The sequence below is a fragment of the Octopus bimaculoides genome, chromosome 3 (assembly GCF_046866305.1).
Source record: "Octopus bimaculoides isolate indiv1 chromosome 3, ASM4686630v1, whole genome shotgun sequence".
In the NCBI taxonomy this organism is placed as follows: Eukaryota; Metazoa; Mollusca; class Cephalopoda; order Octopoda; family Octopodidae; genus Octopus; species Octopus bimaculoides.
This window is the reverse complement of record NC_142930.1, coordinates 112,696,520-112,714,019: the sequence shown is the minus strand read 5'-3', so window position 1 is coordinate 112,714,019 and position 17,500 is coordinate 112,696,520. Positions and strand designations below refer to the sequence as shown.

Below are 17,500 nucleotides of genomic sequence, written 5' to 3'. Positions count from 1 at the left end.
ATCTTTTAAGCTAGTGTTTATATATATATCTATATATGTAACTTAGCCAAGGAACTAAAGTCCCTTAAGGGATGCAAGCATCCTAGTTCTCTGGTTTATAGTAGTGTTCAGTGAAAACCAAGAAAATTAGTTTATCATTGAAAGGTATAGGTATTTAAAAAAGCTTTATGAATGTGAAAAGGAAGAAAATGGAGAAAACTGACATACAGATGTTGTTTATTCAAAGATATTTGAATTCATGTAGCGAAATTCCTGCCTACACCTGTTTCTATACCCAATCAATTGAATTACAATTCAATTACAAATTCAAATTCCCATATTTGAATTTCTGTAATTGAATTGATTGGATGAGGAAAGAGCTGTAGGCAGGAATTTTTATTCTGTTTCATTGTGGTTTTATAGTGGTTAAGATGACAAATATCCGTGAAATGTAAATAATGTAAATAATGTACATAATTCCTCATCTCTTAAATATAGAACTGTATGAATGTCTCTTTCAAACAAGTGGTGTTGTTCATTGACAATATTCCATGGCAATGTGTCTGGTCATGGGAAAAACAAAATACCTAACTTTAAAATAGTCAGGTTTTGGTGACAATATGTGTATTTATCACATTTAGCAGAAGATCACAAATGAATGAATATTAAATAAAAAATACAGCATAACTTTAAAAAAAACATCGGTATCATTTGATGGAAAGAAAAATGGTATGAAAAAAACTTTTGAAAAATATAAAATAAAAAATGCAACTTCAAAGGAAAGTTTAGATGGTTAGAAAAAACCCCAATAATTCAACTAAATATCTTGCCCATGGGCATATGGCGTAGTGGTTAAGAGCGTGGGCTACTAACCCCAGGATTCTGAGTTCAATTTCAGGCAGAGACCTGAATAATAATAATAATAATAATATCAAAAAATACCGTAGGAATGAGTACCCAGGTTTGAAATTTCCCCAAGACACCTGATGAAGGCTGGAGGGTATATCAACTGAAACATTGTGTTAACAACAAACAAGATGAGGACAAATATCCGTCAAATGTAAATAATATAAATATCTTGATTATTATGATATTTATTATGTAGATTTTGAAGATGTTAACTGTCAAATCTTAAAAGGAAATGTCTGGCTCCTGCAACTTTGATTGACAGGTGTTGAGGGAAAAATACAAGATTTAAATATAGTGGAAATATACAAGAAGTATTTATGTAATTATGTGTTCACTTCTATACTTGCTATAAAAGTTTAAAGTTTTGTAGATTTTTTTTCTATAATTTGTTTGTCATTTTATCATTTATTTTTTTTACTTCTGTCACTAGACTGCTGCCATGCTGGGGCATGACCATGGAGAATTTTAGTTGAATGGATTGTCTCCAGTATTATTTTTTTTTAAGCTTGGTACTTATTTGGTTGGTCTCTTTTGCAAAACCACTAAGTTACAAGGATGTTTAGTGAGTATAGATGTTACAGTTCTATATTTAAGAAATGAAGAATTATGTGCATTATTTACATTATTTACATTTCACGGATATTTGTCCTCGTCTTGTTTGTTGTTAACAGAATGTTTCGGCTGATATACACTCCAGCCTTCATCAGGTGTCACGGGGAAATTTCGAACCTGGGTTCTCATTGCTAAGGTATTTTTCAATGTTGTTATTATTATTATTATTATTATTATTATTATTATTATTATTATTATTCAGGTCACTGCCTGGAATCAAACTCAGAATCTTGGGGTTAAGAGTGCGGGCTACAAACCCCAAGATTCTGAGCTCCATTCCAGGCAATGACCTGAATAATAATAATAATAATAATAACATTGAAAAAAATACCTTAGGAATGAGAACCCAAGTTTGAAATTTTTTCAAGACACCTGATGAAGGCTGGAGGGTATATCAGCCGAAACGTGTTAGCAACAAACAAGATGAGGACAAATATCTGCCAAATGTAAGTAATGTAAATAATGGATTATAGATGTGTTTTGATTGTTTAGCTTGGTGATGTACTGATTAGGTGATGGCTGCGTGTAAATGACAAATTAACACTCACTAAATGTAGCAATTTGTATTTTGTTGGAGACGTGTTGTAAGATGTGGCATTCTGATATGTACTGTATAAACAAAAATGGAGCGAGTGAATATATCGCCTGAAAGTACCTACTGTGAGAGAGGCATAGCAATACCTCGTGTAGGGCGCTGAAGCAACAAGCAAGGGCTAGTAGTCCTAGCTGTGGGTGGTGAGTGCCCAAAGGAAAAAGAGGCTGACGAATGCCAGTCGGGCTCCTTTTAAGCTTTTCACGACTTCTGTTAGGGGCTGTTGTGTTTTGTGGTAATCCAGGCAGACACGAAGGGCATGCTACAGATGTAAACACAGCAGTTGTCAAATGGTGGTGAGGGACAAACACACACACAGACACACACACACAGAAACGCACACGATGGAGTTCTTTCACTTTTTGTCTACCAAACCCATTCACAAGGCTTTGGTTAGCTTGAGGCTATAGTAGAAAACACTTGCCCAAGGTTCCACATAGTCGATTTGAACCTGGAACCACATGGTTCAGAAACAAGCCTCTTACCACACAGCTACACCTGTGTCTACAGAAGTATTTATATAATTATGCTGTCTTTTGTATAGTTTCTATAAAAGTTTAAAATTTTGCAATTTTGTTTTGCTATAATTTTTCTAGTTTGATTCTGTGAAAGATTTTTTGTGACAGGTTAAATTGATGTTTTGTGTCTTTTTTAGTTGTTTTTTTCTTTTTTTATGATCTGCCATATTCAGTGAAATAATTCTAAGTTTATATAATTTTCTAGCTCATACTGGAATAGTTTGCTAGTTTAGATGTGGTATGATATTAAAGATTAAAATTTTTTTATGCTTTTTCTATTAATTTAAGATATAGGTAATAGCTGAAGTAATGAATGCTTGCTTCTAATTTGGTGACTAACAGTCTTATATGGTTTTTCAATTTGATATAAACTATGATTTTTGTGCCTTTAGTTAAGTGATCAAAATAATAATACATTCAAATTTACCCATTATATGATGAGTAACACTCTAGTTTCATAATAATCTAGATAGCAATTTGAATTTTTTTCTTTTTTCCTTAACATTCCAAAATTTTCTTATAAGCGGTATTTTATCTTTTTTGTATTTTTTCCTTTCTCAGAATTACAGTTTTTATATTTTTGTACAACATCGTTGTTTTGTTGTTGATTTAAAAAAAAAATAATTTCAACCTGTTTAAGCATGGCATTTATTTTTGGTATTTACTTATTTTTTCTCTCATATCAAACTTGATAAATACATTGAAATGATTTAGCTATGCTATAAGGTATTCCAAATTCAATTAGACAGTATATAATTTATGTTTATAATGCAGATCAGCATGAATATGGTGAGGGCGTACAACATAGTTTAATGATTAGCCTATTAACAAATTATGAGAGTTTTGTGTAAAGCTAAGTTTCCCCACTCATCAGATGGGCATATTTTTGATTGAAGTTGAACACTGCCACAAAAAATGGGTTTGTGTACAGGATTTCCACAGCACTCATTTTGCTTTTCCTTTGGTCTTTGGTTCTGCTCAACGTTGATTTAAAGCATGACCATCTCATGAATGTGTGGAATTGTAACTTCATATGAAACTTTATTAGGCTATCATTTATTAATATGATCAATTATAAACTCTATTACCCACAAACACACATACACACACACACATATCTGTATAAATATGTATGTACATGTATAAATGTGTGTATATGTGTATATATATACACATACACACATACAGCGTGGCTATGTGGTAAGAAGCTTACTTTCTAACCACACGATTTGGGGTTCATTCCCACTGTGTGGCACCTTGGGCAAGTGTCTTCTATTATAGCCTTGGGCTGACCAAAGCCTTGTGAGTGGATTTGGTAGATTGAAACTGAAACAAGCCCCGTCATATATATATATATATATATATATATATATATATATATATATATATATGTATGTATGTTTGTTTGTGTCTGTGTTTGTTCCCTCAACATCACTTGACAACCGATGTTGGTGTATTTATGTCCACTGTAACTTTGCAGTTTAGCAAAAGAGACTTGCAGCTTAAGTACCAGGCTTACAAAGAATAAACCCAGGGGAAAATTTTTTCGATTGAAAGGTGGTGTTCCAGCATGGCCACAATCAAAATGACAGAAACAAGTCAAAGAATAAAAGAATGTGTATATATATGTTTGTGTATGCATGTGTGTGTGGGTGTATATTTTGTCAGTGAACAGGTTGCGGTCTCAAACTAGCTTATAAGACTATGATCCCTGCCAACTGAGTGGGGCTTCAGTAGAGAGGGAGGAAGATTTATGTTAAGGGATAAACAGATAGGGTATGAAGGAAGGGCCAGAACAGAGGAGCTAGAGGCATGGCTGCTCCCATTATACAAGAATATGTAAAAAACACCTTTTGAGCGTGGTCGTTGCCAGGACCGCTTGAGTGGCCCTCGTGCTGGTGGCATGTAAAAAGCACCCACTACACTCTCGGAGTGGTTGGCGTTAGGAAGGGCATCCGGCTGTAGAAACTTTGCCAGATCAGACTGGAGCCTGCTGCAGCCATCTGGTTCACCATTCCTCAGTCAAACTGTCCAACCCATGCTGGCATGGAAAGCGGACGTTAACCAAAGATGATGATGATGATGATGATGATGATTAATCTGTGTGAAACTGGTAAGAGAGCGATAAAGATGGTGGTGGTGAGGTGTCAAGGTGGGATCTAGGGGTAAAAAGACATGAAGAGGGGCTTCTTTCAGTTTTTGTCTGCCATTATGATTTAGAAGGCTTTGGTTGGTCCTGGGCCTTTGAGGAAGACACCAGCCCAAAGGTCATGAAGGGACTGGATGTGAAATGAGATGGAGAAGTGAACTTCTTAACCACACAGCCAAGTCTGTGCCTATATGTATGTGCGTGTGTGTGTTTTTATGTGTATGTGTGTGTGTTTGTGTACAAATATATATATATATATATATAAACATACACACATGCATACATACACTTGTGTGTGTCTGGGTGTGTATACAGAGAGGAAGAGAGAGAAAGAGAGAGGGAGTGAGAGAATATAGACAAATAAATATGTACATTTGTATACACTTGCATATACATATCTGCACATGCATATATACACACACACACATACACACAAATATATGTAGGCCAACAGATAAATAGATATTTTCATACATCTAGATATATACGTCTACTTGTATGTATTTACTTATATATGTATATATGTATATTTACTTATATATATATATAAATATATATATATATATATATGTATATATATATATATATATATATATATATATATATATATATATATATATATATACATACACACACACACACACACACACACACACACACATATATATATATATCATCATCAGCATCATCATCATCGTTTAACGTCCGCTTTCCATGCTAGCATGGGTTGGACGATTTGACTGAGGACTGGTGAAACCGGATGGCAACACCAGGCTCCAGTCTAATTTGGCAGAGTTTCTACAGCTGGATGCCCTTCCTAACGCCAACCACTCAGGGAGTGTAGTGGGTGCTTTTACGTGTCACCCGCACGAAAACGGCCACGCTCGAAATGGTGTCTTTTATGTGCCACCCGCACAAGCCGGTCCAGGGGCACTGGCAACGATCTCGCTCGAAAATCCTACGGAGCCAGTCAGGCGGTACTGGCAACGGCCACGCTCAAAATGGTGCATCTCATGTGCCACCCGCACAAGAACCAGTCCAGGGGCACTGGCAACGATCTTACTTGGCTTGCCGGGTCTTCTCACGCACAGCACATTTCCAAAGGTCTCGGTCAGTAGTCATCGCCTCGGTGAGGCCCAATGTACGAAGGTCTTGCCTCACCACCTCAGCCCAGGTCTTCCTGGGCCTACCTCTTCCACGGGTTCCCTCAATTGTTAGGGTGTGGCACTTTTTCACGCAGCTATCCTCATCCATTCTCACCACATGTCCATACCAGCGCAATCGTCTCTCTTGCACACCACAACTGATGCTTCTAATGTTCAGCTTTTCTCTCAAGATACTTACACTCTGACGGGTATTCACATTGACATTACACATCCAACGGAGCATACTGGCTTCATGTATATATATATATATACACACACATATATATATATATGTATAAAAATATATGTATACATGTGTGTGTGTGTATATATATGCACACACACACACACAGACAGACACACACTCAGACACATATACATACATACATACATACATACATACAGATATTTATATATGTGTGCATGTACATATGTACATATGTAAGGTATGTACGCTTGTTTCGTTTATCAAAATCTCTCTCCATAAATAAAATATACACATACATATATATATATATATATATATATATATATATATATATATATATATATATAAAATTTTTTTTTTTTATACCCATTTATGACAACTTAATGGAAATTTTAAGATGTCTTTTGTTCAAAATATATTATTGAATACCTGTGAATATTTCTTGCGTGCATATTAAGAAAATTTTTCGAAGCTTCTGAGAGTTTGCAATGAGGTACATTTCTATTAGCATAACATTATTAGTAAATGTAATCTGAACATTTCTTCCTTTTTTTTTTTTTTTTTTGGTTTGAGAATATATCAGTTAGTGGTCAATGTTTAAAGAAACTTCAAAAATTCTTTATTTTTTTCTTTTTTGAAATTATTTCAATTTTTTTTTTTTTGTATTCCTTTATCATTCCTTTCCCTGCTTTTGCTATTGTTAAGCTGAAAAAGAAAGAGGCAAAAAAAAAGAGGGAAAAACAGAAATTGTTAAATTTGTTTTGTTTAGTTTGGATTTTTTATTTTTATTGTATGTATTTGGAGTTTCTGCATAGATTACACCCACGGATGTATGTATTAGTTGTATCAACAGTATTAAGTCGTGTGTGTGTGTGTGTGTGTGTGTGTATCTTCCAATCATCTATACATAAATTTCCTTTTTCTCTCTCTTGCACACAAACACACAGAGACAGACAGACAGACACACAAACAAACACACACACATACATACTCGCATGCATACATACAAACACACACTGACACAGACACACACAACCTCACATGCACAAACATTCATGCATACACACATTCACATTTGCATTCACACATACACACACATTCACACACACACTCACACATGCACATGCAAACACACACACGTTTGCATACGCACACACACACTGTCACACACATGCATACAACTACACAGACACATTGACACACACACACGCACATTCACAAACACGCACACAAATACACACACACTGTCACACACATGCATACAAATACACATGCATTCACACACACACTGCTACACACACGCATACATATACGCACACACATTCACACACACACACTGACACACACAAACACACACGCACGCACAAATACACACACATGCACACAAATATACACACTTCCACACACTTCCATACACATGGATATAAATACACACACACATTCATACACACGCAGACACACACGCACACACAAATATTCACACACACACATTGACACACTCACATTGACACACACACACTTTCACACACATACATACAAATACACACACTCACACACACACATTCTCAGATTGCCTATGCACATGCACATAATATTAAAACATGCCGAAGCACAGATATCGTTAACGATTCCATGATCTATTCAGATCGTTGCCGTCAATTCCATGCTTTCGTTGTACTCTGTTCCATAAACAGACTCATAAAACGTTTCACTACATACAGTCTGTGAATGCGAAGTTTTGTTTGCTATCTGTTTGCTATCTCAGACTGCGAAAGTAGCATGAGGAAGTGTTTTTAAATGGGTAAAATGCCGCTGGTGCCAGCAACGATGGTAGTGATGGTGGCGAGGATTACGAAGATCGTGATGACAATTATGATGATGACGCTAATCGTCTTGGTGTATATGTCTTCCTCGTACTAAAATGTTACATACTGAAGAAACGTGTTTTATGATTTATTTATTTATTTAGCTATTTATTTTTATCTTTTTTGGTTTATTTTCATGTCATGTTGAAAAAGAAAAATTATATAAAAAGAAAACAAAACAGAAAAAGAAAAAAATATCTGGAATGTATTTAAAATACCAAACATTTATTTGGAATCTTTGATCTTTACTTTTAAATGAACTGTTTTCTTCAATGTCTGTTTTAACTCTCTCTTTTTTTGTCTTTCATCATCATCATCTTCATCATCATTTTTGCTACTACTACTACTACTACTATTACTACTACTACTACTACTACTACTACTACTACTACTACTACTACAACAACAACAACCACTATAACACAGAAGTGTGCTGTTGCTGGTTTTTCCAAAGAGCCAACTGGTCTACTGACCCAAAGTTTATAATCTGAAACAGCGTTGCATGCATTCAACTTCTTGTTTTGATCGACCGATTCAATAATGATAATAATAATGTTGTGTTTCCATTTGATGGTTCCATAGCTGGAATCTGGGAGGGACTCCAATTGCAAAATCGTTTATTTATTTTCTGTTTATTCTTCTCGCTTCCAACAAACGATTGAAATATTTACGAAAAAAATGATAAAAAAGAAAAAAAAGGAAATGTTTTAAAATGTTTTACGTACTTTATGTTTTTTTTTACTTGTTTCAATTATTTGACTGTGACCATGCTGGAGCACCGCCTTTTAGTCGAAGAAATCGAACCTGGGATTTCTTTTTTTGTAAGCCAAGTACTTAACCTATTGGTCTCTTTTGCCGAACTGCTAAGTTACGGGTACATAAACGTACCAACATCGGTTGTCAAACAACGATGATGGGGACAAACACAGACACAAAGATACACACACATAAATACACACACACATACACGCGCACACAGACACACACATGATGGGTTTCTTTCAGTTTCCGTCTAACAAATCCACTCGCAAGGCTTTGGTCAGCCGATGTTGAGAAGTAGGGGTGTTATCCACAGAGGACCAGCTTCAATTTGGTGTCTGATACATGTTCCTGTGTTGGTAATTATACCTGTCCTAAACAAAATAGCATTACTTTTTCACTCACCCTCATAATTAAAGTTACGCTTACTTCCTTAAATTCTACACCTTTTTCAAGTGACCGTTCATTGCTTAGTGGTTAACATATTCAGCTTGCTATTGTAAGATTGTGAGTTCGATTTCCAGCAGTACATTGTGTCTTTGAACAAGGCACTTTATTCCATGTTACTCCAGTCCACTTACCTGTCAAAATTGAATTGAACCTGTAATTCTAATGATCAGTCTTGTTTCTTTCTGTATCATACTGAAGCTTCATGTGCCTGTCATCCTGCTGTGTGTGTGTGTGTGGGGGGGGGGGGGCGATAAAATAAATACCAGTCAAGTACTGGGGTTGATGTAATTCACTTATTCCCCTCCACCCGAATGTGCTGGCCTTGTGCCACAATTTTAACCATTATTATTATTATTATTATTATTATTATTACTTCCGCCTTTGTGAAGGTGGAGGTATTGTTTTCAGTCATGTTTGTTTGTTTGTCCATGAACAAGATATCTCAAGAAGCACTGGATGGATTTGGATGAAACTTTCAGGTATGTTTTGCCTCGTGACTGGCACAAACTGATTAGATTTTGGGAAAAATCCAGTACCGGACAAGGATTCTGGATTATTTTTCTGCTTTTTTTTTATTCAATTTTTGAGAGCAGCCAGGTTCATTTTTAGTATTCTCGTTTGTGAGAGCAGTCGAATATATTTCAGATATTCTCATTTTAAAAATCCTCTCTGGTTAATCACAGAGAGGACATTTCTGTTGCCTTGGCAGAAGTTTGCACTCTCTGAGTACTCTTGTCATTATTAATTGATTAATTAGTTAATTAATTAATTTATTTTTCTGCAGATCATCCTGAAAAACAAAGAGAAATGCTGAACAAGTTTCATGACTACCAAAGAAAAGCTGAAATGTATTACATATACCACAACATACATGAATATGTGGTAAGTTTCTGAAATTTTTCTTTTGCCTGGTGTTATCTTTGATCTGATAGTCAGAGACTCAAGTTAATTTAATATAGTTTCTGGAATGTTATAAAGTAATTCCTACAAATGCTGCATTTGTGGAACTTCTCTACAATGATTGCAGTGGAACTCTGATGTGAATGTGATGTTAAAAATACTTACTGTTTCAAAGGAAAATAATGCCAAAAGTTAAGCATTACTGAATTTCTTGTGTGTCAGAAATATCATTTTGGAAATTTTTCTGGGAATAGAATTCTTCATGATTCCTAAGAACTCACAGAAAACAGTCGTTACCATTTCTAATGAGTCAAGCAAATTATCCATCATAATTATAAGTACAGGTATGGCTCTGTGCTAAGAAGCTTGTTTCCTAATCATTTGGTTCTGGGTTCAGTCCCACCATGTGACATCTTGGGCAAGTGTCTTCTACTACAGACTCAGGCTGACCAAAGCTGTGCAAGTGGATTTTGTAAATAGAAACTGAAAGAATCCCATCAGGCCAAGTGAAATTGTAGTTGTGGCAGATACTGGTGTCACTCAACTGGCACCCATGCCAGTGGCACAATAAACCACCCATTACATTCTCGGAGTGGCTGACGTTAGGAAAGGTATCCAACTGTAGAAACTACACCAAATAAGACTGGAGTCTGGTGCAGCCTCTCAGCTTACCAGCCCTGGTCGCACCATCCAACCCATGCCAGCATGGACAATGGATGTTAAATGTTGATGATGATGATGATCATCATATATATATCTATATGTGTCTTTGTGTCTGTGTTTGTCCTTGGCCACCACCTGACAAATTGAAGCTGGTGTGTTTATGACCCCGTAAAAAGACCATTACAATAAGTACCAGGTTCTTTTTATAAAAAGTACTGGGGTCGATTCGTTCAGTTAGAAATTCTTTAAGGTGGTGCTCCAGCTTGGCCACAGTCTAATGACTGAAACAGGTAAAAGGTAAAAGCTAAAAGATGGTGTTAAAATGTATTTATTTTACTCAACTGGTATTTTCCTAGAAATCCTTTGTTTTAATTGAGGACTTGAATAGGATTGGGCTAAAAGCATTGTATGCATTTTTAACTAAGGCCTAAACATCATTAGATGCAGACGTGGCTATATGGTTGAGAAGTTTGCTTTCCAACTTGGTTTCAAGTTCAGTCCCACTGCATAGCACCTTACACTAGTGTCTTCTATTAAAGCTCCAGGCTGACCAAAACCTTCTGATTGGATTTATTTGGTGGAAGTTGTAAATGCCCATCATTTCCCTCAATTTATCCATTGGTCAATCGATCCATCTGTGTGTTTGTGTGTTTCTCTTATGTATGCTGGTTTGGTCAATAGTGGCCTCCTGCTGGTGTCATTGGCTTGTAGTCCACCACGAAAGGACATCCAATCTTCCAACCATGTTGTACAATCTATGTAAACAAAAAGCTCCTTAACCAGCATTGCCCTTTCCAGTTCCCCACAAAAAACATGTCTGGCCTATTAGTTCTTCAATAGCCTGGGAGACTATTACATCACTTGGAAACTAGTAGGGGTTGGCATCAAGAATGGTATCAGGCTATAGAAAATGTCTACCTCATTGTACTCTCATTTGAGCCTTGTAAGTATAGAATGGCAGATGTTAAAATGATTATGATGAGGTGCAGGTGTGGCTGTGTGGTAAGACGTTTACTTCCCAACCACATGGTCCTGGGTTCAGTCCCACTGTGTAACACCTAGGGCAAGTGTCTTCTACTGTCGCCTCACGCTGACGAAAGCCTCACGAGTGGATTTGGTTAGATGGAAACTGAAAGAATCTTGTTGTATACATACTTGTACATATGTGTCTGTGTTTGTCACCCACTACTACTTCACACCTGATGTTAGTGTATTTACATCCCTGTGACTTAGTGGTTTGGCAAAGGAAACTAATAGAATAAGTGCCACACTTATAAAAAAAAATTAGTACCGGGGTTGATTCATTTAACAAAAAATTCTTCAAGAAAGATGAGTGTGGTGTTGCAAATTAATTTTCTCATTTGAACATTTAAATAATCGCATATTAAATCTTCGTTTAGATTTTTTAATAATCACTTTTAGTTGCTAATTGGTATTCCTTCTAGTTCAGTTACTCGAAACAAATTAATGTTTGCACTAATAATACCGTCGTTTTGAAACTCTTACGTGGTGACTGTGTTAAGTAAGATCTTATCTACCTGATTGTTCGTTGTGCTAGAAGTAGGTGTCAAATCACCCTCAAACCACATCTTGTTCTCTTAAAAAAGGAAGTCGAAGGATGAGTTGGGGTTAAAAAATAATAGAAAAATTACGATCCCTTTTGGTTATAGCTCTGATCAGTCCAAGCTGACCCCTGGCTAAACAACAACAACAACTACAGCTGAGTATTTAATTAAGAAATATAATTATTTATTTCTTACATAGATGTCCAGTCTTGTGAGCTGTTTATAAGTTAACAATTCAACGCTAGTGGTCATTATTATGATTGTCAAGATCATCATCATCATCATCTTCATTATCACTGTCATCATCATTAACACCATCATCACCTTTATCATCGTCACTATCATCATCATTTTCCTGTTATGGGTTGACAGGTTTCCATGGCCTCTGTCAAATTTTATTTAGAGATATTGTCCTCCTTGACAGGCCACTGAACCATGTTTCACTTGCACAACTCAGTGAAGGGTTTCTAGCAAGGGTTTCTATGGTTACGTGCCTTTCCTGACACCAACCACTCTACAGAGTATACTGGGTGTATTTTATCATGCCATCAGCACTTGAGAGTCTGAAATGTCTTCATCCTCATCCAATCTAAAGAGTCATTGTGACTCTATGTTGTCTTTGCTTGATTTGTCATACACATCAGGGAGTGTACTATGCAAGAACGAGAGTCAAAGGTAACTATGGTGTCCAAAACTCTAACCCTTTTCCTACTGTGTTTCTGTTGAATGTCACTGATTTTCATCATCATCGTCATCATTTAACGTCTGCTTTCCATGCTAGCATGGGTTGGACGATTTGACTGAGGACTGGTGAACCAGATGGCTACACCAGGCTCCAATCTGATTTGGCAGAGTTTCTACAGCTGGATGCCCTTCCTAACGCCAACCACTCCGAGAGTGTAGTGGGTGCTTTTACATGCCACTGGCATGAGGGCCAGTCACGCGGTACTGGCAATGGCCATGCTCAAAATGGTGTTTTATACGTGCCACCTGCACAGGAGCCAGTCCAGCAGCATTGGCAATGACCTCGCTCAAATGATTTTCTAACGTGCCAGTTAGGCGATGCTGGTATGTTTCTAAATAATCTAAATTAAAACTTTCCATCGAAATTTCATGTCAATTTGTGTTTCAAACACCAAGCTTAACGATGACAAATACTTTTCTAAATTCTTCATTATTTTCAAAATTAATCGATACAAAAATATGGTAACGAAAAGGTTAAACTGACCATAACTGGCTTTGGAAGCAATAAAAAAAGTCCACTGATTTACAGAGGCTGTCGCATTATTTTTTCTTTTCATTTCAACATTTCATCATTGCTCTTTGAATATGACGACATATCTAACAACCAGATAATATGGATGTTAAATAGTTAAAGATGAGAGCATTAGCGATATATCAATATTATAGCTTCCGATAGCTAGGTTAAGAGATTTTTCACTTTAATAACTCAGTCACTCTGATCCTGAAATTATTGGAAACTATCCTAAATGGTGTTGCTGACAGAGATAATAAATGCCAGCTATTATCAGATTAGAGCTGTAAGTACTGCTAAGTATGGCTGACACTTGAACTTTGGCTATGTGGGAAGCTCATCAATTCTTAATTGTGCTGATGGGCAAGCTGGATGGTGAAAGATGTTGGCTATACTGACCAGGAAGTTATGTCTGTGCATTGGTTTCAGTTTCTGGTTGAACACAATTGATTTTCTTTTATACACTGCTATTAAAACCTTTCAGTAACCAATATCCATTCCCTAAATATTTATGGCTTCCTTCAGAAATGAAGTTGTTTTGTTTTTGTTGTTGTTTAGCCTCACCTTAGCCCTAACTGATCAAGCTATCAAAGCCAGTCCAGCCGTGACCCTTTCATCTATTTAAAGGTGTCTGGACTACATTGCCTGTTGTGTCCTTTCCTTATTTAAGTTAAGACAGTTGGGTGATATTTGAGAGAGACTTGGCTGTTATTTCTGAAAGCTTGTGCTTCTGGCCTTGTGCTAGCTTCCTCCTTGTTCTTAGAAGAATTCTAGGTGATCAGGTTGCCGTAAGCATTATTTTCACATGAAGTGGTGTACACTAGATTCGTAAAATCTTGGTGTCTTTAGCAACTAAGCTTCCTCAATATTGAAGATGTGCCAAATCATCCAACGTATGGTAGTAAGGAAGATGGACATTAAAAGATGATGATGATGATAATATTCATAGAAATATATATATGTATGTATATCATTATTCAGTTTTATTTAAAGATTTCTTGCCAATAGAGAAGGAACCGGTTTCTAACCTAGATCCAAAGCTCCTTCATTGGCATTTCAATATCAACAACAGGGTATTTGTAAGCCTAGTATTTATTCTATCAGTCTCTTTTGCTGAACTGCTAAGTTACAGGGACATAAACACACCAACATCGGTTGTCAAGCAATGGTGGGGGAACAATGTCACACACACAAACATATATATATATATATATATATATATATATATATATATATATATATATCTATACATGCATATATATATATGTGTGCATGTGTGTGTGTGTGTGTATACACAACAGGCTTCTTTCAGTTTCTGTCTACCAAATCCACTCACATGGCTTTAGTTGGCCCAAGGCTATAGTAGAAGACACTTGCCCAAGGTGCCACACAGTGGGACTGAACCTGGAACCATGTGGTCAGGAAGCAAGCTACTAAAATATAATAAATAAATAAATTCACATTTTTTTCAATTATTTCTTTTTCGTTCCATTTTTCTTTTTCTTTCTTTTTTTTTTTGCAAGAACAATATCTCTTATTTTTTTTCTGCCTTTTCCAGGAAGAACCATTTACCTCTCATATGCCACTCACTATGTTTAATATGGCTTGTTATTTATGGCATCTCCTCCAGAAGGAATCACCATTGGGGATATCAAAAGTGTATCCTTTTATTTCCTTTTTGTTGTTGATTACTTTCATTTTTTAATTTTATTGTATTTACCTGGCTTGTAATTTGCATATTTGATGATATTTAAAAATGTTTACTTCATCGGCCTGTTTGTTTCACCAATGGATCTCTTTGTGTGTGTGTATGTGTGTGTGTGCATGTGCGTGTATGTGCATATATATATATATATATATATATGTATATATATATATAGGTGCAGGCGTGGCTGTGTGGTAAGAATTTTATTTACCAGACACATGGTTCCAGGTTATGGCCCATTGTGTGACAGTGTGACACCTTGGTCATGTGTCTTTTGCTATAACCTTGAACCAACCAAAGCCTTGTGAATGGATGTGTTAGATGGAAACTGAAAGAAGCCCATTGTGTGTGTGTGTGTGTATATATATATATATATATATATATGTATATATATATAAATATAAATATAAATATATATATATATATATATATATATATATATATATATAAGAAAATGTTTTTGCTGGTATGTCTTTAATTAAATAGATAACTAAGAGGGAAAAAGCAGAGATGAGGGTAGCATTTACAATCGTTTCAATTTACTGGTTTAAGTAAATCTCTTTAGAATGCGAATATAGATAGATGCATCGGTTAGGATGCGAAAATAATTGGTAGATATGTGATGGTAATGTAAACAAAAGTGGTAATTCTTACATTAAATTTTTGTTCTTGAGCTGGTAAATTCGGTGGGTAGAGGTTTGCTTGTGGTAGATTGGTTAGTTTCGTTGGGTAATTAGAGCAGGGTGAGTATTATTTAGGTGCAGGTTTCCTAGTTTAATTAAGCACATTTTTTCGCACGTGTGTATTTAGTTTTATGATTATAACCTTACAAAAACTGTACCTACCCAGCTAATAGCCAGGAGCGACTCTGGATTTAATTATCCCTTAGAGGTATTAAACCCCTCTAACTGATACCTACACTATATATATATATATATATATATATATATATATATATATATATTATTTTGTTTAAAAGAGTTCCAACACTGTCTGTTTTTTATGTTTTATTTATATTCCTGCAGAACCAATGTGGGGTATAGAATATGGAATATACAATATATAATATAATATACAATATATAATATAAAATAAAATAAAATAAAAATAGATGGCACCATGAAAGAAAGTATTGAATGTAGATGAAATATTGAGTGTTCAATATAAAGGATCAGTCTGTTAAAGTCTGTCATACCAGCCATGACGAAGGGAAATAGCCCTGAAACTCGAGTCGCCTTTATATATTTATATTTTTATATTTATATTTATATATTTGATCCTTTATATTGAACACTCAATATTTCATCTACATTCAATACTTTCTTTCATGGTGCCATCTATTTTTATTTTATTTTATTTTATATTATATATTGTATATTATATTATATATTGTATATTCCATATTCTATACCCCACATTGGTTCTGCAGGAATATAAATAAAACATAAAAAACAGACAGTGTTGGAACTCTTTTAAACAAAATAATATATTCCTCTATACGCAATCATACAAAAAAACCCACCTTTTTTGTACTTATTTTTACTTGCATATATATATATATATATATATATATATATATATATATATATATATATATATGTATATATATACATATATATATATATATACATATATATATATATCTATCTATATATATATATATATATATAAATATATATATATATGTGTGTGTGTGTGTGTGTGTGTGGCTCACCTGACTGGTTCATGTGCCAGGGACACGTAAAAGGCACCAACTACACTCTTCGAGTGGTTGGCGTTAGGAAGGGCATCCATCTGTAGAAATATTGCCAGATCAGATTGGAGCCTGGTGCAGCCACTGGCTTTCCAGACCTCTGTCAAACCGTCCAACCCATGCCAGCATAGAAAACAGATGTTAAATGATGATGATGATGATGATGATGATGATGATGAACTTTGTTATCATTAAGCTAGTGTTAGGAATGTGTGACTAAGGTTTGGTAGAAGATTTTAATTCAGAACTTATGAAAACAAGACATTTGTACTACAGACCCAGAGATGGTTTCAGCCGGGTTAGTATCAAAAGGGTTAAAAATATCATGGTGACTTTAACCCCTTCGTTACTGTATTTCTGTTGAGATGTTCTGTGTTTCTTTCAATTAATTTTAAATATAAAGAATTAAAGTAAAATAACTTAGTTATCATTAAGCTAGTGTTAGGAACATAAATTGTGACTAAGGTTTGGTG

The 17,500-nt window shown here is 35.3% G+C and overlaps 1 protein-coding gene across 1 annotated transcript in view; it reads left to right on the top strand.

Annotated features, from left to right (window-relative positions):
• Positions 1-17,500, top strand: part of LOC106871393 (intraflagellar transport protein 122 homolog) — a 258,134-nt gene that overhangs the window by 172,004 nt on the left and 68,630 nt on the right. The window contains 2 exon segments of the mRNA XM_089349475.1: positions 9,971-10,068; positions 15,128-15,228. Of these exon segments, the coding sequence (XP_089205601.1) occupies positions 9,971-10,068; positions 15,128-15,228 (199 nt within the window).